We start from the raw sequence: 22,604 nt of genomic DNA on the forward strand, positions 1-22,604 counted from the left end.
CGGTTTCAGCAGCAGCAGCAGCAGCCGCACCAATACATGTACATGCTCTCACAAATAGCAGGTTGGGCCTGAAAGCTCTACTTTGAGAGCCATGGCTGGGGAGCAGTAGCCGGGCCAAAACTTGGCGGTTAAAGCTCTTTGAGCGAAGCTTTCAAGCTGTTTCAAGTCTTAAGCTTGAGCTTAAGAGATGTCAGATTGGGGAAAAATAACAGTCTTTTGAATATTAAGCTTATCAATATTTAAACTTAAATAAATTATCCTATGAATGTCCTTAAGGATCAAAATATAACTAAAAATAAAAAACTAACCAAGCCATGAGAGTTTGCTCATGTTTTTCACTTAAATTTCTATCAGATTTTAAGAATGCACACCCAAAACCTAACATTTTAGGGCACAGAATGAGCTATATTGAGGAGTGTTTTGCTGGGGCAGCCCAGGAGTTTCTCATTTGCATCACCATTCATAAGGCTGCCCATGTGGGGGTGTCCACCGGAGAGCTATATGTACGGGTTAGCCTGGACAAGATGAATAAAAGCACCAAGACCCAGCCCAATACAGAAAATCCCTTCTTCAATGAGGTGGGTAGAAACTTCACTAGACCCAAAATTAAGATATTTTAACCTCCTTTCCGTAGTACTTTGTCTTTGAGTTTCACTGTACCCTTACGGAGCTAATGCGGTTAACCATTCTCTTCGAACTGAAGAAGCACATGATCTACAAGAAGAACTTGGTGGTCGGAGAGCTCTTGGTGGACCTACATAGTGTTTGGAATCAGCCCAATCATGGCTACTTCAAGAAGTGGGGTCGTCTGGAGGCACCCATCGGGGAGAACCAAAGCATGGATCCGACTCTGGAGGCCCATGGGTATTTGCAGCTTGATCTGGCCATTGTTTCCCAACACAGCTCCCCAGTCAGCAGTTTAAGATCAGAGGAACAAGACACTCACCATCTCAACAAATGGACAGTGGATCGGGATTATGATGATATTGAGAAGTAAGTCCAAGACCTCTTTCTCCAGAAAAGAGAATTTGTAAAAGATATATTATTGTTTCTTTAGAAACCTCTTAACCAATGTGACCTCTTTCACTCCGAGCAACATCCGATATTTCATCACTTTCTTTCGAGGCTACTTTATCCGGCAGGGAAACTACATAATTCAAGTATCGTTCGCCGGCTACAATGTACCTGTCGCGCTGCATTGACTTATGTTTCCGTTTCTAAAGTACAGATTCCATCCTTTCAAGGGCAAAACGCCGATGGCCAAGAATACAACGACTCCGGTGTGGAATCACGAGGTCAACTTTGCTTGGGTTTATCCATCGGTGGCGCAACGATTGCTCATCCTAGTCCTGTCCCATGAACATTTGCAATGGAAATGCGTGGCCGAGTTTGAGGTATCGCTCGAGGAGGTTGCCTTCAAGGGTGAGCTTATACTTTAGTGTGTGTTTGGACCTATTCCTATTTTTGGTATATAGCTATCCCTTCTCTGGGACCCACTTACTTGCATTTCTATGATCCTTTAAATCCTATGATCTATGTGGGTCGAGTGCTCATGGAAATCCGATCCGAGACCCTCCATGAGCCACAGCCCAGCCACAAGCTGTCCTCCAAGACAGTGTCAGGTTTGGATGAGTCTCGTTTTTGGCATGATGAAGTATATCTTGTAGAGTTTCTTCCCCTGATGGGTCATCACATCCAGACGCCTGCCACCAGCTACAAGATTTACGCAAAATTGGCCGAGCAATGTTCCAATGCCTTGGAAGGACAATTAAGGACACCAAATGGTCGCTTTCGTACGAATATGCACTCCAAAAGCTTCCGGCGGGAAGTTCCTTATAGATCCTGTACGTTCCGGGCTCGATTGCCGGATAATAGGGCCAAATACGAGAGTGATTTCTTCATGCTGGATATAACAAATTATATGGTAGGTTTAGAAATATTAATCGTTCTTTATAATTATAATTATATCATTTCTATAGCGCTCTGAACTGGAAATTTTCAAGGTTTTTCAACTGAAGCACCCCTTGCAGGACGAGGATCAGGCCAAGTGCCTTAAGGCCATCGTAGGAAATATTCTGACCAAGGTCAAGGAGGGGCTGGAGGCCCATCGCTTCGACCACGAGGTGCATCCCCAGAGGACCACCTGGGACATCAACCGACAGCTCTACCTACTCGACTACTTTGCCAAGTTGCCAAACGAACTTGGTCTACTGAGGCAGAAGCTGCGCAGCTGTTTCCTGGAACACCTGGACGCCACCATTGTGGATGTGGTCAATGAGTTGCACAGATTAATGGCTGAAATCGGAGCTCTTTCGGGCATGGCGCGACTGCAGGATGAGTGGCCGGAGTTGGTTCTTTACCTGAGTGCTGGCGGCAAGGATTTGGGTGTTTGTCGTCTAAATGCCAAGCTATTTGTGCACTTGGCGAAGCAACAGAGCAACACGCAGCAGGATACTCTGTGTTTCCGCCTCAAGAGTTTCATTTTCAAGTCCACCAGTTGCACCCACACCTGTCCCAATTGTGGATGCACCACCGCCATAGTCATAGGATGCCTCGCCATTGTGGTGGAGAGGGAACGACAGCACTTTCTCAACATTATCAACAACGATTGGACGTGCCTTGAGCCCATGGTGTGGCAACCGACTCCTGCACAGACCCACTTCCTCTGCCATGTCTACATTCACCAGGCCAAAGTTCGGCCTGGAGGCGAGAAGAAAAACATCTGCGACTCTCATGTGAGAGTCCTTTTTGCGGAACAGGCAGCGGAAACATACACATCCCCCGGCACCCTTTCGCCAATCTGGAATGCCGTGATCACCTTTAACTCTTTGATGTTACCTGGAAGTGTGAATCTATATATACGAAATCCTCCCTTGATTTGTGTGGAGTTCTACAACACGGAAAGGATCCTCTCAGACGATCTGGTGGGCATTGGCAATGTGGCATTAAGTGTTATCAGCGAGGACCGAGCCACCGACTCTAGTTGGGACGATACTGGGGGCTTTGGTAGTTGCCTGCGAAATCCCGCCCAGAACTTGCAGCGCCTAAAGTACCTAACTCCACCTCCCTTGAAGTGGGTGCCAGTAGCTAGGAAGGGAACAGTCCAGGCGGAGGTCCTCATGTCGGCAGAACTTATTGAAATGTCAATGGAACCAGGAATACTGGAATTAAAGAAGGACCCAGTTATGGCCACTGGTATACCCGTTGCTATCCGGCCGAATATGCAGAATTTTATGTGAGTTTTCCTATTTTCTTGTTTGCTGTGCTACGTGATCGGAAAACATGGTCCACAGTGATGGCCATATCTTTGGCAAAACACATCAGAATCTTAAGCGGAGTATCTTAAAAGATTTGTAGACAGATTCTCCACCAATCTGCAAGCAAAATATTTTTCAGATTTTTTGTCAAATTTTCTAGGGCATCCCCTTTAAAATGTGAAAATCTCAGGTGAGCCACATTCTGACCCACAGTGATGGCCATATCTTTGGCAAAACACATCAGAATCTTAAGCGGAGTATCTTAAACGATTTGTAGACAGATTCTCCACCAATCTGCATCACAATCTGGAAGCAAAATATTTTTCAGATTTTTTGTCAAATTTTCTAGGGCATCCCCTTTAAAATGTGGAAAAGTCAGGGGAGCCACATTCTGACCCACAGTGATGGCCATATCTTTGGCAAAACACATCAGAATCTTAAGCGGAGTATCTTAAACGATTTGTAGACAGATTCTCCACCAATCTGCATCACAATCTGGAAGCAAAATATTTTTCAGATTTTTTGTCAAATTTTCTAGGGCATCCCCTTTAAAATGTGGAAAAGTCAGGGGAGCCACATTCTGACCCACAGTGATGGCCATATCTTTGGCAAAACACATCAGAATCTTAAGCGGAGTATCTTAAACGATTTGTAGACAGATTCTCCACCAATCTGCATCACAATCTGGAAGCAAAATATTTTTCAGATTTTTTGTCAAATTTTCTAGGGCATCCCCTTTAAAATGTGGAAAAGTCAGGGGAGCCACATTCTGACCCACAGTGATGGCCATATCTTTGGCAAAACACATCAGAATCTTAAGCGGAGTATCTTAAACGATTTGTAGAAAGATTCTGCACCAATCTGCATCAAAATCTGGAAGCAAAATATTTTTCAGATTTTTTGTCAAATTTTCTAGGGCATCCCCTTTAAAATGTGGAAAAGTCAGGGGAGCCACATTCTGACCCACAGTGATGGCCATATCTTTGGCAAAACCCATCAGAATCTTAAGCGGAGTATCTTAATCGATTTGTAAATAATCTGACTCCACCATTCCGCGCCCACAGCGACAGCTATATTTTTCTAGTTATACGGTATTTTTAATTATTTTATATATTTTTCCAGACTAGAAGTGTTCTTTGTGGGCCTTCGAAACTATTCCAAAACCAGCATGAGCTCGGCTGGCAAGCGGAAGATTAGGGTGATGATGGGCGACTTAGTGCTATCCAGTGGACCCTCGACTGCACGAGTTCGTAATAGCATTAACTTTTTGGTGGCCTATAACTCTGGAGTGGTGGTTTGTAACTCTTAATTTTCGTAGATCCTGAGGTAGCATTTTCCTTTAATAGAGTCTGCCGGAACAGCAAGAGTATTGGCCAGCAATTATAGCCACTGATGTCCTGCTCTCTGGCTTTAGCAGTGAGTCCACCTTGGGAGCTGCCCTCATTCCGAACTCATCCAATTTCCTTCAACGCGATAAAACTATAAAGTGTGTTCCAAAAACAGAAGGAACATCTGGAGATGCATCTATTAAGGTAGGGGAGGACGAAAGAGAGGAAGAGGAAGATGAGGACTGGGATGAACTGGAGTGGGAGGAGGTGGATGAGTCGCCTCCCACCAGGATAAGCAGCTGGTGGATGCGTTTCTTCTTCGCTATGGGACTGCGACCAGCCCCCTATGCTAATCGGCAGACTTTGAGGAACGATCGAGTCTTTGAGGACAAGGATCTGGTGGAGGAGAGGGAGTTCACATGGTGGACCAAGTTCTACAATTCGATGTACTGGACTGCAGCGGAAATATCGCACGAAAACAAGCACCGGCTGGTCATCTTCCCCGACGAACTGGAAAAGCAGGCACAGTTTGGATACCTTCAGGTGGGTTTTTATAAAAAAAAGCTTACAATTCATAGTCACATCCTGGCCTGTAGGATTGGGCAGTACCCGTTCAATTGGTCCATGGTGTAAAGTTCAAGAAACAGGCTCCTCCAAGGGAAGATGTCTATGCCACACTGAAGTTGCAACTTAAGCTAACTCCTTGCCAGTGTCCTGTTCTACCGGATCCTGGAGGAGGTGGCGATGGGTTGCCTCATCATTTCCCAAATACCATTAGTCCCCGCAATCAGGCAGCTATCCACGCCCTGGGGGAAACCGTAAAGCTGATTGTTAGGATTTATATAGTCCAAGGTGTGCAAATGCGGCCCCGGGACATGAGAGGTGACTCCGATTCTTATGTAAAGATATTCCTGGGTGGCAAGACCATGTCTGATCGGGCTCATTATTCGCCGAATCAAAGCAATCCGGTATTTGGACGCTTCTTTGAACTGGAAGCCTCGTTGCCGGGGGATAATATGCTGCAGATTGTGGTGTACGACCACGACAAGTTCAAGGATGAGGTTATCGGCCAAACCACCATCGATTTGGAGGATCGCTGGAGGACCAGGCATCGTGCCACCGTAGGTCTGGCCAACGAGTATACCCGGAGTGGCTATAATCACTGGCATGATCTGATGTTACCCTCAGAGATTTTGGTGGATCTCTGCCAGAAACGGGGCATCCAACCACCTTATTACTACGGCAACGTTATTGAAGTAGATGGAGTGCTCTTTGGAGATGAGACCGTGATATCAAAGGGTGGGGATTAATTATTTTAAATAATTTTTTATACAACGAATTGTTTTCCAGATGAGGAGCTTCAAGAGCGACTAAGCTTGGCTGTCCTTAAGAATTTTGATAAGCTGCCCTCCTTTGGCTATAAACTGATCCCAGAGCACGTGGAAACACGTTCCCTGTGCCGAGATGATTATCCCAACGTTGAGCAGGTAAGTGTCTGAGTTCAAATAATACCTTAAGCTTTACGCAATAAAAATGCAATTTAATGAAAAGAAAAGATAACTTATCTAATGCACTTTTCTCTCAAAAGATACGCAACAAAGGGAATTTTCTTTGAAAAGTAAAGTTTGTTTGTTGGAACTCTTAGACATTTTTAGGTAACAGTTTTAGGTTACTTGAAAATAATTAATATTTTAATGCCACTTTTCGCTTTCTATTCTTAACCTTTCTCAATGTAATTTTATATTATCTATAAAGCTTTGAAAGCAGTTGATAAAAATAGCCTAATTATGTACATATATTATTAGTTATCTAATTACAATCTAAAAATCTCAGACCTTGTATTGATTATCATATCAATTTTATGTCATATTATTTATTGATAATTGCTTGATTATAATGAATTCATTGGAACTGTGGAAAAGGTCATTGGAATAGACAGCAGGATAGATATTATTCTAGAAACATCTCTCTAATTCCAGGGTAAGCTGCAGCTTTGGATCGAACTATTCGAATCGAACATCTATGTGCCCCAACCGATTGACATTACCCCAGTGCCGCCATCGGAATTCGAGGTTCGTGTTGTGGTTAAAAATCTGAAAGGCATACAGTTTGCGGACAAAAACATTTTCGGGAAACTAATGAGCGACATCTATGTAATTGGGTGAGTGTTTCGTGTTGGGAGGAGACTATTAAGAACAGGACACGGGCAGGGCCATGTAAACGATATGCAATTACGGAAATTTTCGCATTCGAATTTTTGGCAGATGGTGCGAGGACGAGGACAAGCGCCAATCGACCGATATCCATTACCGCTCATTTGTTGGCGAGGCGTCCTTTAATTGGCGCATGGTCTTCGGCATGAAGTACTCCCCCAACGAGGACCTGGTGAGCTTAATCCTTGACCTTGTCTAATTGGTGGCTGTAACCAATACCCCACTGATTTCAATATTTTACTAATTATTCAGAGGCTCCCATTATTAATATTTTACTTTCCTCTGCAGATGGTTATCCGACGAAAGGCAGGCTTGCTGGAGGAGATCGAGTTCAAGAGGCCACCGGTGATTTACTTGCAGGTCTGGGACAAGGACGTGATTACCAGAGATGAATACCTGGCCGCCGTCGAGCTGAATCTCTCCAATATGCCGATGCCCTATCCCAGTGCCCACCTTTGCAAGCCGTATCCACCGAAGAGGAAGCGCATAAATCTCTTCAAGCGCAAGGTCATCCAAGGATGGTTCCCTCTCCAGAGCAATCCAAATCCCTTAATGAAAGTTGCTTCCAAAGATCAGAATGTGAGTGGGTGGTGCTATGGTTTTTCATCCTTAACCTTAAGGATATATTTTCAGGCCAGGATGCAGCTGCAGATAGAGGTCTGCACGGAGGTGGAGGCTGCTAACCGGCCGGCAGGACGGGGTCAGGATCCACCTATGGCCTTGGAGGCACCCTAGTAGGTGGCTTAACAATTTAATTAATATTTTATATTAATTTTAATCCTTCCACAGCAGACCGGATACGTCGTTCAATCCACTCACGCATCCCTGTAAATCCTTCCAGCATATCCTCTGGCCAGCCATCCGGAAATATGTGCTATGGACTGTGTTTGTATTGATAATTATCCTCGGCTTAGTGTTGTTCTTTTCCAATTTACCCAGCAAGCTTATGGGTATTCCACTAGAGTGAATAGTTGCGTGTTATTTTTAAGCGTTTTAATTGATTTTTGTAGTTTAAAGTTCTCCAATGAATTAGTTTATTGTTCGTTTCTGCGTCATATCTACGGCAGCGGCTAATGAAATGGCTAATAGCCATCTTTAGTGTTCTCCAGTGGGCGTTGGACAAATTGTGGGGCAAATACTATAATGGCAAAGAGGACTCTAACCCCTAAGGGGATCTATAAACGTACTTATAACGAGATAATATTAGAATTTTAAAAGGAGTGCTTATGAGGTGGGTATCGATTGGTTAATAAAGTGGAATTTTTATTTTAAAAAGAAAGAGTTGCTAATTTTTGGCTTTAAATATCAAGACTACATAAAGAGTAATAAAGGTAAGGTTTTTTTTGGATAACCCAAAATGCCATATTTTTTCCTTTAAACGTTCCTTTAACTTTCCATTTCATCCTCATTCTCAAGTTCAAGTCTCTTCTGCCAAAAACTGTCAAATCATTAGCCATTTTTGTTAGCCACTTTACATATACATATATCTAGAACTATCCTGACTATTTCACCATGTGGGTGACAATTCGCGACGAACAGAGTTTGTTCGGGTATTTGCATATTCTATATCAATATGTATCTCTGTGCTGTATCTGTATCTGCATTGTATCTGTATCTCTTCGATTGGGACTAGCTGCTAATGGCGGCACCCTCGCGACAAAGTGACGAAAGGCTGGCGGGGCAATTTTTTTATCAGGACCGCCCCGAACCAGTCAGAACCGTTCCGGACGACTTACAGGGCCCAAAGACCAAAGGCATTCAGTTGGTGTCCAGCTATCGGAGCTGTCGGTACGCAAATCACTCAGCAGGAAACTGGAAAACTCCCAGGGCAGACTTTGTGCCCCTCGACAAAGGTGCTAATTAAGTTTTATAATTAAACCGTCTGTCCATCACCGTGAAGACTGCAACTTAAAAGCATATTTGCTGTAGTTTGTTACTTTCATTAATATTTCTGCAAGGCGAGTTGAGTGTCACGAGTCCTTGCTAACGCCCTTGTAGTGCTTCCTCTCGGGCGTATCTGTAAGGATCGAGGGTGAAACATATGGCAAGCAGCCTTAAATGCGGTTAAACTCAGTGCCAAAATTTTCGGAAAATTCCTGCTGCTGTCGCAGTTCTGCCTGTTGTGTGTGCTCAGTTCTAGTTTTGGCGGAAATCAAAATCAAATTCAAGTTTTTTAAATTCAAAGTCGACTGAAGATGTAAGTGCATCGTCCTAGATCGCCGCCAAAGCTTAAAAAGGGAATTAAAAGTGCAAGACTAATCGACGAAGGAGCGAACACACCAAGGATTTAAATTAAAAGGTAATATAGTTAAGGGAATACTTATATATATCCTTTTTATTATCCCGGAATAACTGCTAAAAAAAAATCGTAAATACACCCACATAACCCCTCGTTTAGGGTCCCTGCGTAATTAAGGGATTTGTTGACCCACCGAATGGTGACGAGTGATGTTTGTTTTAATATTTGCCGACGAGTAGCACTTAGCCTAATCGAATGCCTAGAATTTCGTCAACTCATCCACCAAAAACCTGACTGGAAAACAATCAGAGTTTCCTCCTGGGGTCCATAATTTCATTAGTTCGAGTAAGCAGCGACAAATCGAGGTCCAAAATCGCCTAGATATCTCTGCAATTTAATTATGGCGTAAAGAAACTACCTATAAAGTTATACGCAAATTAATTTGACGGTGCAGTTCGAATCCTTCACTCGGTAGAAACAGTTCTAGAAATGGGCCGTCCGGAAGTCGAGTGAGTCGGGATTTTGGCCCAAAGGCTTGTCCTTTACACAATTATGCAAATTCAGTCTAGAGTGGCGAAAATAAACAACCCATTAATTAGACACTTTCAGTTAATGGGCTAAAAGAATGGAGTTCGATTCCCTGGGGCGGTCAGTGGGCTAAATGGAAAAATGACAAACGGCCATTGACTCGACGGCTCTGCGTTGTGTCACACTTACATACTGGAACCAGTGACACTCTCTTGGCTTGGAGAGCGTGTAAATTCGCCAAGGGCCAAGGGTTAGTTCCCAGTGAGCCCTAGTTACAGTCACCGTTCAGTCGCCGCCCGGCGCAGTCGTCCCGCGTCCTCGTCCTCGAGGCTTTATCTTTGTCTCACTCGAGATATCGTGTGACAGGCGGGTTATCTAAATTGGTTTCCTGTCAGTTAACGCGTTGGCCAAACCAAACCGTTTAGTGCTATCAATATCTAATTAGCCCACTGATTGTGCTGTTCGGTTCTGGGATAGGGATTGCGAAATACTCTGGCTCTAACCGGCTCTAACCAATCCATTTTCAACCATGTGCAGTCGCACTTCGCGGCCCTTTACGGTTACAGCAGCGGCCACGGACCGAGCGGAGCGTCAGGTCAGCGGTTCCAGACTGGAGATGCCCAAGCTGTGGAACGGATCCTATGGCAGCCAGTGCGGCTCTCTGCCGTCCCCGGATCACCACCTGGTGGAGGCCCAGCCCAAGTTGCTGCCCAAGCAGCGCAGCAGCAGCAGCGGCAATGGCAGTGTCAACGGCAGCGGGAGCAACAGTCGCAATAGCAAAGTGAGTATTCCTCGAGGATGTGTCAGAGTTGATTATTGTTTTACAGAGTTATATTCCCTAAATAACTGTACTATAAGCCGACAAATAGTTCCCAAGTCTTGCCAAGCTTATAAAACAACTTAATTCTTCTTTAATTTTCAAAGGAAATAATGTTTTTTTAAAGATATTAAATCGCCAAATATAAACACTCATATTTCCATTGCCTACTTTTATGGGCGCTTAGAAGTCACATGATAATGAAGAGGAAATTTTGAGGCTTTATTTCCATATAATTTCATTCCAGAAGATGCCCTAATTTGGTAGAAATACATTAAAATTATAAAATAAAATAAAAAAAAAATTAATTAAAAAACAGCGCCCTCCTCCTCGATTCTCATAGGTTGCACCTAAGCAGGCCTAAAAAATCGCGAAATTAGTTTTCTTTTTTTTTGTGAAAATTTGTGTTTGTTGTTTTTCTTGCTTTTTTGTTGTAACTGTAATATGTATTGTTGTAAACTGTTGTTTGTGCTGTTGTAAGTTGTTGTTGCTGTCTTAAATTTGTTGTTGTTGTACATTTTTGTTGATATTGTAATTTTTGTTGTTGTAATGGCTTTTGTTGTTGTAATGTTTTTGTTGTTGTAATGTTTTTGTTGTTGTAATGTTTTTTGTTGTTGTTGTAATGTTTTTTTTTATTGTAATTTTTTTTTTTGTTGTAATGTTTTTTGTTGTTGTAATATTTTTTGTTGTTGTACAATTTTTTGTTGTTGTAATGTTTTTTGTTGTTGTAATATTTTGTTGTTGTAATGTTTTTTTAATTTTATTTTTTATTTAGTTTATTATTATTCAGTTTTAATTTATTTGTAAATTTTATTTTGTTGTAATTTTTATTTTTTTTTTTTTTAATATTTGGTCATCATTTACGACTTTATATTAAAGCTGCTATATACATATTTAACTGTTCAATCGTAAATGCCTAAAACAAATTAGTAAATATGCATCGCTCATACGCACTGTTTTCAAAATGGTTCCCTGGATTACTCATACGCACTGTTAGCCAAAATAGCCACATTGATTCCTATTTCATTATGAAATTAACTTATTTTGTAGTATATATATAATATCATAAATCTATAAAGCCACTTCCAGTACCCTTCATGATTATATCCAGTTATAACAAATTATGCATTATTTTTCAGTATGGTTTAATCTCAATGATAATCGAGCGCAGTACGGGTCTCAAGCGTATGGAAATCGATGGCGACGATGTGGACACACCGCTGGAGGCCATCCTGCCGGCCGAACCGCCGGCGGAACAGGTCTGTCTATTGCGTGACAGCCCCTTTAGGATATTGCGGGTGAGTTAATCCGCTAGATGGATATTCGGGCAGGTCGCAATTCTCCAAAGTGATAAACCATGGCTGCTCCCCAAGGTGAAAGCCGCGATAAATGCCGTCCGATCGAACATGTGCAGTTCCTAGAACCGAACAGAGTTCCCCTCAGAGGCAGTTCAATGGCTTCTGGGCCGGGCTAACGATGGCTGCAATGTCCAGCCAATTAGGTTTTACGTAAAAACGTTAGACAGTGGCTAGGTTATGCACCCAAAAGGACATCAGCTGGTTGGAGCAGCGCAACAAGTCCGGTTGCGATTGAAATTGAATAACAAAAATTGACTGGCAAATTGAAAGAAAATCCCGAAGTGGGTCCTGTCAGCCTAACAGGACTCCATGGGCCGAAGACGAGGCCGAGGACTATAAAAGGCCGAACGCCACATCCGAGATTTCAGTCTTGTGGCTATTTTCGAGTGGATTTCTTTGTTTTTGGTGGAAAAATCATGTTGACTTGGATAAAAAATCAGTGGCAGAGCAATTCAATTTGTGACATTTTCTGCGGCTGCCTAACTCAATAATGATTTATGAAAGTTACTTGAAGAAATGTCAATAAATAACCTGAAGCTATGAAATAGATTTCGAAGAATAAAATAAAGTGTCATTGTTTTAAGACTTGAAGGAAGTGAAATCTATGTTTTAAACGCTTAAAACAAATATTTCTAAGGAATATTTTAAACTTTTAAACTCTAATATCTAGAAGACAAGAAACTTAAACATATCGACAGAAATAAGCTATTAAATGGCCTATAAATAATAATAAATCATAGCTGACTTCATAAATCAAACGAACGCATATGGAAAACATATCAAAAAGCAAATAAACCAGAGCTCTCGAGTCTTCTTAGACCGTAAGAGCAGTAACATTTAATCTCTAAATCAAACACCCCGATGGAATTAAAGTGACCCAGAGTGGTTTGTGCCGTAACGATGTCCTCGGGCGATAAGGATACCCCGAAACGGGAAGTGCTCATCAGTCCGCTACGCTACTTGATTAGTGGCTGTGCCCGTGGAGCCGAACTAAATGCAATGGCTCCTCTTAACCTGTCCAACAAATGGGCCCGCATCCTGCGTATGTCCTCCGCCCCAAAGATCCAAATCGATGACTTTCTCCAGGTACAACTACTGGTTCGAGTAAAGTCACTAACTTTAATTCGAGGGGACGATGAAAGTTACGGTTTAATTCATTTAATTTTGCTGCAGTTTTTAAGAATTTTTTCTTAGAAAAGACTTTCCTAGAAGGATATCCTTCTTGAGGGACAACAAACAAGGTTGGATTGAAAACAAAGCTGAGGAAATGAAATGTCTTAGTTGGCAGAACTCGTTTATGATTAAAAATCTATTGACATTTGCAGGGGAAAGATGTTTCGTACTCTCTTAGCTTAGCTCTTAACAACTGAAATTGTAAATTCCAGGAGGAGTGTTCTTTTTTTGCCAACTAGTTTTTTTGCTTTTACCTTTTTAGAGTTCAACACGCGCCGTTTATTTGCAAGACATTTAGTGCAGAGAGAAAAAATTCGTAATAAATAGAAATATGATAATAATTTTAAGGTTTTTGAAGGGTATTCTTTATTAAGTATCAGTATTATTTCTAAAGTAGAGACCCTTTCATAGCCTTTATTATTTTTATGAAATATATATTTTTCCAAGTGCTTTCAAAATAAACACCTTGGCGCATCTTAATTCAAGTTTTTGCCAACTAAGACACCTGTTTTTCCATTTCATTACCAGGCCGCGGAGTCCGGGAACCTGGACGACTTCAAGCGCCTGTTCATGGCGGACAATACACGGATCTCTCTAAAGGACGGCAAAGGACGAACGGCTGCCCATCAGGCGGCGGCCCGTAATCGGGTTAACATTTTGCGCTACATCCGCGACCAGCACGGCGGTAAGTCTGGTGGCTTTGGCCATTAAGCGATGGCTCATAATGTGAGTGTTGATTTACAGACTTTAATGCCAAGGATAATGCCGGCAACACTCCGCTTCACATTGCGGTGGAATGCGATGCCTACGAGGCCCTCGACTACCTACTGTCCATGTAAGTCATGGTTGATTTGGCTCTCAACTAAGTAGCTAAGCCTGGAAAATATTTACAGTCCAGTGGATACGGGAGTTCTCAATGAAAAAAAGCAGGCGCCCGTGCACCTGGCCACCGAGCTCAACAAGGTGAAGAGTCTCCGGGTGATGGGTCAGTACCGGAACGTCATCGATATCCAGCAGGGCGGGGAGCACGGACGGACGGCTCTCCATTTGGCAGCCATTTATGATCATGAGGAGTGCGCTCGCATCCTGGTAAGTGGTGTGAGTCATTGCCAATCGTTTCATGTAATTATTTTTACTTTTAGAATTGCGTTTGGTATTTACTCATGCATTTTATTTGCATTTTGATAGCCAATTGGACCATATCAGAATCACCATTAATCAATTTCAAATACCTCATATCCATCCGCACACACACACATAGACACACTCACCCGTAAACCCGTACTACCGTACCCCCAACCCCGTACCCCTTAAAGATTAATTTATCATAGAGAACGCCAACAGAAAGGTTTGTATTCTCAGTAGCGATTTTATTTTGCCTGCCCAGAAATGTATGCTATGATTTTGGTAGGGTCCTTGTGTCTGTGTATGTGTGTGACGGCGTGTATTATAGTATTAGTATATTAAATATGTATATGTTTATCCCGTTCTGTAACTCGTTGTATCTTGCAGATAACCGAGTTCGATGCATGTCCTCGTAAGCCTTGTAACAACGGTTATTATCCCATACACGAAGCGGCTAAGAATGCCAGCTCCAAGACAATGGAGGTCTTCTTCCAGGCAAGTTATTAATAATATAGTTCCTGTAGTGAAGTTTACAATCATGTAGATTTTGAGTAGTTTAGTTGCATGCCATCGCTTAACTTTGCCACATCATCCTGGCTTTGATCTCATTGTGTCGAGTCCGAACTTAAATCCCCTTTGGACTTCTGACCGAATCCTTCTTACATTCTTTTTGAACCTTTCAGTTTCAGTTTGAGTTTGTTTTTATTTGCCTGCCGCCCCGCTTGAAGTTGCGTTGACAGCATCCCCTTTAAAAAGTATCGAATTTGTGCCTTTCTGGTGACTGGCAGAATTATAGCCATCATCTATGACGCAAGCCTTCTGCGAAAAAAATATCAAATGTTGGCCAAGCCAGGCCGGGTCGGGCATTGACTTGCCAAGGGATAGGATTGTTTGGTCTGGTCGTTTGGGGAATTTAATTCTAATGTTTTACTTTTTCTAATGAAAAGGAAGTTTTCGGAAAAATGCAAATAATATATATTTTTTATTAAAGATTCTAGGACCTAGAAAGTTCTAAATCTTGACATGAGCTTTAAGGCTTAAGATTTATTTTTAATCACAACTGCCTGCCGTTTTAATTTCTAATAAAATTTTTCCAGTGGGGTGAGCAGCGTGGATGCACCCGCGAGGAGATGATATCCTTCTACGACTCCGAGGGCAATGTGCCGCTGCACTCGGCGGTGCACGGCGGCGACATCAAGGCTGTGGAGCTGTGCCTCAAGTCCGGCGCCAAGATATCCACCCAGCAACACGATCTCTCTACGCCAGTGCACCTGGCCTGCGCTCAGGTGAGTTCCTCGTCCTTTAACTGACAGCACTTGCCAGCAAGGACTCATATTTCCACCATAAACAAAGTATTCTTTGGTCAGTAAGTGAGAGGAGAGCAGCGGTAATTCCTGGACAAGTGAAAGTGGGTGGGTTGGGCCGAGCCCGACGTATCTTTTACTTCCATTTCTCGCGTTCGGTGTCCTGAGCTGACTTGACTTTAATTTGACAAATTCTTATGCAAATTTTCACCAAGTCGAACGTGACTTTGCCGCTGGCAAAACAAAAAACGTCCCCAGCTCCCACAATGTTGTGTAACTTTGTCACGGGTGAATGAATTTGACTTGTGTTTGCACTAGTATTTCCATATCCATTTCCGATTTCCTGTTCTCTTTATTTTTAGGGGGCCATCGAGATTGTCAAGTTAATGTTTGAAATGCAGCCCTTGGAGAAACGCATCTGTTTGAGCTGCACGGATGTGCAGAAGATGACGCCGCTGCACTGCGCCTCCATGTTCGACCATCCGGACATAGTGTCCTACTTGGTGGCCGAGGGGGCGGACATAAATGCTCTGGACAAGGAGCATCGATCCCCTCTGCTTCTGGCCGCATCCCGAAGTGGCTGGAAAACCGGTAAGTCCTTTTACTTTTAATCTCTTTTAATTAATTATAACTTGATTTGTTAGTCCACTTGCTCATCCGGCTGGGAGCCTGCATCAGCGTAAAGGATGCTGCTGCTCGGAATGTCCTGCACTTTGTCATTATGAACGGGGGGCGGCTCACAGATTTCGCCGAGCAGGTGGCCAATTGTCAGACCCACGCACAGCTGCAGTTGCTCCTCAACGAGAAGGACAGCATGGGCTGTTCCCCGCTGCACTATGCCAGCAGGGATGGGCATATACGATCTCTCGAGAATCTCATTCGTCTGGGGGCATGCATTAATCTCAAGAACAACAACAACGAGAGTCCCTTGCACTTTGCTGCTCGCTTCGGAAGGTACAACACCGTCCGTCAGTTGCTGGACTCCGAGAAGGGATCCTTCATCATAAACGAAAGCGATGGAGCTGGAATGACGCCCCTACACATTGCCTCCCAGCAGGGTCACACCCGAGTGGTGCAGTTGCTCCTCAACAGGGGAGCCTTGCTCCACCGAGACCATACTGGCCGGAATCCTCTCCAGCTGGCAGCCATGTCGGGCTACACCGAGACCATTGAGCTCTTGCACTCGGTGCACTCTCATCTTCTGGATCAGGTGGACAAGGATGGGGTGGGTAGTCTTTCCACTTTTCTTTTCTGAAGGAAATACTGAACTATTGTGCTCTTAGAACACCGCTCTCCACTTGGCCACCATGGAGAACAAGCCGCATGCTATATCCGTTTTGATGTCCATGGGCTGCAAGTTGGTCTACAATGTCCTGGACATGAGTGCCATCGACTATGCCATCTACTACAAGTATCCGGAGGCGGCCCTGGCCATGGTGACTCACGAGGAGCGAGCTAATGAGGTGATGGCCCTGCGCTCGGATAAGCATCCTTGCGTTACTCTAGCCCTGATCGCCTCCATGCCGAAGGTCTTCGAGGCTGTGCAGGACAAGTGCATCACAAAGGCCAACTGCAAGAAGGATTCGAAGAGTTTCTACGTAAGTTTTAGGGGGTTCCATACAACAAGAATTCTCACTTCATGACCCATATCGAAAGTTAATATTTTCAACCGATATATGTATAATTTTTATAAAACCAGATCAAGTACTCTTTTGCATTCTTGCAATGCCCATTTATGTTTGCCAAGATCGACGAGAAAACCGGAGAGTCCATTGCGACCACGAATCCCATTCCGTTGCCGGCGTTGAATGTAAGCGGAGATATAGGATCTTGATCCTCTAAAGAACTGTTGCATGCTTGAGTGTTGTTTTTATCCACAAAAGACGATACATGATGTGATAATGAAACCGGAAGATATAGATTCCCCTTCGCGAGTTGAGTTTTGAGATTAAAGTTGAAAGGTCTAGGTCACTTCATCCTTTACATCCTAAAATATTAAAAAATTGAAAGTTAAATATATTTTAAACATAATTAATTACCTATCCAGATCAAGTATTCGTTTTGGCCATATCAAAAGACACCCGAACAGATCGAGCAAAAACGCAAAGAGTTCAATGACCCCAAGTGGCGACCTGCGCCCCTGGCCGTGGTGAACGTGAGTCCTTCGAACTCTTATTCGCTTAAAGACGCGTTTGCAATTGTGTATCGTCCTTCAACCCCAAAACTAACCTACTAACAACCTCACTGTATCTTGCTTTTGTGTCTTAATGTTGAAACCCATACCAAAAATCAGATCACTAAAGTATATCTTTCGATTTCGGGGGGATAGACTATGGTAACCCATGGCCGGGTCGAGCTGCTGGCCCATCCTCTCAGCCAGAAGTATCTGCAGATGAAGTGGAACTCCTACGGCAAATACTTTCATCTGGCCAACCTGCTGATCTACTCAATATTCCTGGTTTTCGTGACCATCTACTCCTCGCTGATGATGAACCATATCGAGCTAAGGGCTGGATCCAACAGCACCATGACTCGCTACTGCAATATGGGGTAAGTTTCCTTAAAGTCATTAAAAGATCCAACTATAACAAGTCTTGAACCTTCCAGCTGGGACGAGTTGACCCGGAATCTGTCCCACAATCCCGCGGTGGCCTATCAAATCCGTTTGGACTCCTGCGAGGAGCGCATCAAACGCACCACTTGCATCCTATTTTGTGCCGTGGTCATTGTGGTCTATATCCTGCTCAACTCTTTGAGAGAAATCTTTCAGATTTATCAGCAAAAGCTGCACTATATCCTCGAGACGGTTAACTTGATATCCTGGGTCCTGTACATCTCGGCGTTGGTGATGGTTGCTCCAGCCTTCAAGCCGGATGGAGCCATCAACACCATACACTACTCGGCGGCTTCGATAGCTGTGTTTCTGTCCTGGTTCCGACTCTTGTTGTTCCTTCAGCGCTTCGACCAGGTGGGCATCTATGTGGTCATGTTCTTGGAAATCCTGCAGACGTTGATCAAGGTGCTGATGGTATTCTCCATACTAATCATTGCCTTTGGCCTGGCTTTCTATATACTGCTCTCAAAGGTGGGTTGTCTTGAAGATAGAAGATTGCAATCTAGAATCTAAGACCTATATTTTGTATTCTTCTCTTGCAGATCATTGACCCCCAGCCGAATCACTTGTCCTTTTCAAATATACCCATGTCCTTGCTGCGAACGTTCTCCATGATGTTGGGTGAACTGGACTTTGTGGGCACTTATGTAAACACCTATTATCGCGATCAGTTGAAGGTGCCCATGACCTCCTTCTTGATTTTGAGTAAGAATAGAGCAACAAATTCCTGACAGGATACTATAGCGTCTTATCCTTTTTAAGGCGTCTTCATGATCCTCATGCCCATTCTCTTGATGAACTTGCTCATCGGTTTGGCCGTTGGCGATATCGAGTCTGTTCGCCGCAATGCCCAGCTGAAGAGGCTGGCCATGCAAGTGGTCCTTCACACGGAGCTGGAGAGGAAGCTGCCCCATGTCTGGTTGCAGCGAGTGGACAAGATGGAGCTCATCGAGTATCCCAATGAGACAAAGTGCAAGCTTGGCTTTTGTGACTTTATACTGCGGAAGTGGTTCTCAAATCCCTTTACTGAGGATTGTAAGTTGCCTAAGGATATCCTTTTGAGGGACAACTAACCCTTTGAATTTACAGCCTCCATGGATGCCATATCCTTTGACAACAACGACGACTATATCAACGCAGAGCTGGAGCGACAAAGACGCAAGCTACGGGACATCAGTCGCATGCTGGAGCAGCAGCATCAGCTGGTCCGTCTCATTGTCCAGAAGATGGAGATCAAAACGGAGGCCGATGACGTGGACGAGGGCATATCCCCCAACGAGTTAAGATCCGTGGTGGGTCTCGGATCGGCAGGCGGTAATCGATGGAATTCTCCACGAATCCGTAACAAACTACGGGCCGCATTAAGCTTCAACAAGAGCATGTAGATCCTGAAAAAGGATACTGGTTTATAACCCTAATCTGTGTCAATAAGGGCATGTATATCCTGAAAAAGGATACTGGTTTATAACCCTAATCTGTGTACTGTAGCAAAATGTTTCGTAATTGAATCTAAATGTGTGTGCAACAACATATATTGTCCCTTTGTGTGTGCGTGTGCGTGCGAGGTCCTGAAAGGAATGTACAACGAATTTATAGGCGAGGACATAGAGCATTTTTTTGACGGGATTCACCAGATCTATTAGTAGTTTCTAAAACCACCTATTGAATGTTTTGATGTACTTTCAAATATCTCTACAAATAAAACGCGTTTACCTAGACAAGTCATCCTAGTTTCTGTGGAATAAAGTCAGGTCCTGGCGACTAATATTTAATTCTTATTTATTTAGGACAATGAATAATATGGAAAGTAATAGATGAGCCTTTTAACGATCGATGAAAATACAAAAACGTAATAGCTAGGTTGTTCGATGATTGGAACTCTACATGAAGGTGATCTTGGTGCGTCCCATGTTGACCTGCCAGACATTGAGCTCCTCGTAGTCGTCGATGCATTTGTCCACCTGGTCGGGTTTGAAGCCCTTCGTTGTGCAGCGATCCATGATGTCGGCAATCTTCACGGCCTTGCCCGAACCGGCCAGTTCACGAACGATGGCAAAGATGCGATCAGAGGTGTTGGGAACACTAGAATAGAATATAAAGTGTGAGAAATACAACCCAAATAATCCGCTTAAGGAATACTCACTGTCCCTTCTGGTGCTCGTGTATCTGGTTGAGCGAATCCTTTGACATTTCCAGCAATCGCAACGCCTCGGCCACATCATCCTTCTCCACACGATCGGACAGACGTAGACGAGCCAAAGCCGTGGACAGACGAAGAATGCCCAACAGGTTCCTGGCCGAAGTAAAGGTCATGTCCTTTTGGTTGCGCGCCTCGCGACGCAGCTCCACATAAGCGCCCACAATGTAGTCGGTGAGCTCGTCCGGAATGGTTGGGTTCTTGCGCTTGCACAGGTTGATGTAGCGCCGCATGAGATTCATGTCCAGAGCCTTGACCCGTGTCGGTGGCTGCTTGCTGTGGCTGTGCACGTAGGTGATGTGCTTGGCCAGACGCAGATCATTGTCCCTATCCGGCTTGTCTTGGATGAGCCAGAGCAGATCGAAACGGGAGAGAAGAGCTGCTGGCAGCTGGATGTTTTGCTCGACAGTGCGACGGGGATTGTAGCGACCAAAAGCAGGATTGGCAGCTGCCAGAATGGAAACGCGAGCATTCAGAGTGGTCATGATTCCGGCCTTGGCTATGGAGATGGTCTGCTGCTCCATCACCTCGTGGATAGCTGTACGATCAGTATCAGCCATCTTGTCGAACTCGTCAATGCAGCACACACCCTGATCTGCCAGCACCAGAGCTCCTCCCTCCAGAGTCATCTCTCCGGTGAGTGGATCCTTCATCACCGCCGCCGTCAAACCCACTCCTGAGGATCCTCGGCCGGTGGTGTACTGGGAGCGCACTGCCAGACGGCTGATGTAGCCCAACAGCTGGGACTTGGCCACACCGGGATCGCCCATCAAGCAGATGTTGATGTTGCCACGGATTTTCATGCCGTCCGGGCGTTTGTCCACTCCTCCTACCAAGAGGAGCAGCAAAGCCTTCTTAACATCCAGATGCCCGTAGATTTCAGGAGCCAAGCTGGTGGCCAGGCGTTCGTAGAAGTCATCCTGGGCCAACTCTTCCAGTTCTTCGGGGGTAAGTTCGGCATCCTTTTCCGAAATCTCATCGTTCTTGTTGATGCAAATAATGCGCTGAAGGACATTTAAGGATGAAATACATATCCATTAAAGAATAGGGATAAATAACTCACGTGAGCCTGCAAGAAGGTCTCCGACAGCAGACCTTGAATCATCTGGGCAAAGCCACTGCGCACCAGAGGCAAGAATACACCAGATACCACAATGTGGTCGCCCGGCTGAGCCATTCGAGTTACTTCTCCGCGGCAGAGCACGGTCATGGTGCGGGGAATGTGACCCACTGGCACCTGGTCACTGTGCTCTTGAATTTTGAGCTCCTGGAACTTGATGAACTTGGAGCCGCGCGTCTGCAGGTACAGTCTGCCGCCAGCCTTGTTCACTCGACAGTCATCTGATGGGCAATCATGCACCGGGGTAAAGGAAAGCGAGTTCACGGGCTGATAGGTCTCCGAACCGCAACGATCGCATGTATAGGTGGCCACCACCATCATGGGCTTAACCTCCGTGCAGCGAGTGACGATGCCACGTACTGTGACCAGTTTTCCAATGTGCTGGGCCTTAACCTCGCGTATGGAGTGCGCCTTTTCCGTAGACTGTGGCTTGAACCCTACCTCACTGAAGGAAACAATACATTAGTTTTGGCGGGAAACTAAAAGACACCCCCTCCTACTCACAATCGCTTCATCAGCTCCGCGGGGAAGCTGTTTCGCTCGTCGCGCTGCTCCATGGGATTCCGGGTGCGGGCGTCCATCATCAACCGGTGCTCGATGTACACATCCAGGGCATCCTTGGCGTGCACCTCCTGCTGCTTGTAGCTGGGCAGCAGTTCGGCAATAACATCGCTGAAAATAGCCGCGTAACGTCGGCAATTCTCGATTACCGCCTCCGCCAGGCTCTCGTTGAACTCCGCCAGATCATCCAGATCGATGGTGATCAGAACCTGCTCCCGATGGGCCAGTTTCACCAGTTGGGAGCCATAAACAAACTCCTTCTTGCCGTCCTCGTCGTTGCATTTGCAGAATTCAGACAGAAAGGTCTTGATAGATTCTGAAAGAAATGCATGTTGTTTCTAAATTAATTTACGTTCCATGCTTTTTTTTAACTCACCTTTATCTTGGGCATAGTCGCGTCGAGCCATATTCTTTGTTTTGTAAATGTGCAGCTGGCGGATAACAATAAATACAGACAGCTGCTGTTAAAGATGTTTTCGAAGACGCTGTTTGCAAGGAAATGCGAGGAAAACATGGAAAATGCTTCCCGCCAAAAATGCTTTAGTGATGGCGATAACTATTGTTTAAATCTATCGAAATATCGATACAGTTGCCACTGTTGCTCAAGTTGCCCCAGCCGCCTTTCCAGATGGCGCCACTTGTGCTGCCACTTCCGACCTTAAAAGAAACCATGGCGCTTAATTTGAATTTCAAATATTGACGTTTATTTCGTGGTTGTTAAATGAAATTTACAAAAGTTTTCGCGCAACTTTGTACTCGAACTTCAATTA

General features: G+C 44.4%; 3 protein-coding genes across 9 annotated transcripts; 2 read left to right on the plus strand and 1 right to left on the minus strand.

Moving 5' to 3' along the window:
• The first annotated feature begins 327 nt into the window (after window positions 1–327).
• mfr (misfire) lies at window positions 328–7,935 on the plus strand. Of its 5 annotated transcripts, none has more exons than XR_011442815.1 (15): window positions 328–578; window positions 635–993; window positions 1,058–1,181; window positions 1,245–1,422; window positions 1,476–1,924; window positions 1,980–3,235; window positions 4,380–4,551; window positions 4,604–5,128; window positions 5,182–5,884; window positions 5,936–6,072; window positions 6,565–6,746; window positions 6,850–6,970; window positions 7,087–7,377; window positions 7,419–7,532; window positions 7,588–7,725. XR_011442815.1 is itself a non-coding variant. In XM_070280095.1 (15 exons), exons 1-15 carry the CDS (start codon window positions 399–401, stop codon window positions 7,763–7,765), a joined length of 4,764 nt encoding a protein of 1,587 aa, XP_070136196.1. In that variant the 5' UTR covers window positions 328–398; the 3' UTR covers window positions 7,766–7,935. The 5 variants fall into 5 exon arrangements, 4 of the variants coding, with proteins under 4 accessions (XP_070136196.1, XP_070136195.1, XP_017109867.2 ...); XM_070280095.1 differs by having other exon boundaries at window positions 1,668–1,924; window positions 7,432–7,532; window positions 7,588–7,935; XM_070280094.1 differs by having other exon boundaries at window positions 1,058–1,160; window positions 1,224–1,422; window positions 7,432–7,532; window positions 7,588–7,935.
• A 2,172-nt stretch (window positions 7,936–10,107) lies between these two features.
• TrpA1 (Transient receptor potential cation channel A1) lies at window positions 10,108–19,721 on the plus strand. 3 transcript variants are annotated; one of them, XM_070280251.1, is made up of 17 exons: window positions 10,108–10,346; window positions 11,522–11,684; window positions 12,624–12,826; window positions 13,442–13,598; window positions 13,658–13,748; window positions 13,807–14,002; window positions 14,426–14,533; window positions 15,136–15,324; window positions 15,705–15,933; window positions 15,987–16,567; window positions 16,626–16,940; window positions 17,042–17,152; window positions 17,672–17,892; window positions 17,950–18,427; window positions 18,499–18,661; window positions 18,719–18,991; window positions 19,046–19,721. In XM_070280251.1, the coding sequence occupies exons 1-17, from the start codon at window positions 10,182–10,184 to the stop codon at window positions 19,339–19,341; spliced, it is 3,939 nt and encodes a 1,312-aa protein (XP_070136352.1). In that variant the 5' UTR covers window positions 10,108–10,181; the 3' UTR covers window positions 19,342–19,721. The 3 variants fall into 3 exon arrangements, with proteins under 3 accessions (XP_070136352.1, XP_070136353.1, XP_070136354.1); XM_070280252.1 differs by lacking the exons at window positions 12,624–12,826; window positions 17,042–17,152 and adding an exon at window positions 17,390–17,497 and having other exon boundaries at window positions 11,522–11,680; window positions 19,046–19,714; XM_070280253.1 differs by lacking the exons at window positions 10,108–10,346; window positions 11,522–11,684; window positions 17,042–17,152 and adding an exon at window positions 17,390–17,497 and having other exon boundaries at window positions 12,641–12,826; window positions 19,046–19,712.
• Window positions 19,722–19,793: 72 nt separating this feature from the next.
• Window positions 19,794–22,372, minus strand: Mcm7 (minichromosome maintenance 7). Its single transcript, XM_017254420.3, has 5 exons — window positions 22,211–22,372; window positions 21,778–22,150; window positions 21,217–21,718; window positions 20,100–21,157; window positions 19,794–20,038 (listed from the first exon to the last, which is right to left on the minus strand). The coding sequence occupies exons 1-5, from the start codon at window positions 22,239–22,241 to the stop codon at window positions 19,837–19,839; spliced, it is 2,166 nt and encodes a 721-aa protein (XP_017109909.1). The 5' UTR covers window positions 22,242–22,372; the 3' UTR covers window positions 19,794–19,836.
• Between the last annotated feature and the right edge of the window lie 232 nt (window positions 22,373–22,604).

Source organism: Drosophila bipectinata, chromosome 3L (genome assembly GCF_030179905.1).
Source record: "Drosophila bipectinata strain 14024-0381.07 chromosome 3L, DbipHiC1v2, whole genome shotgun sequence".
NCBI classification, from domain to species: Eukaryota; Metazoa; Arthropoda; class Insecta; order Diptera; family Drosophilidae; genus Drosophila; species Drosophila bipectinata.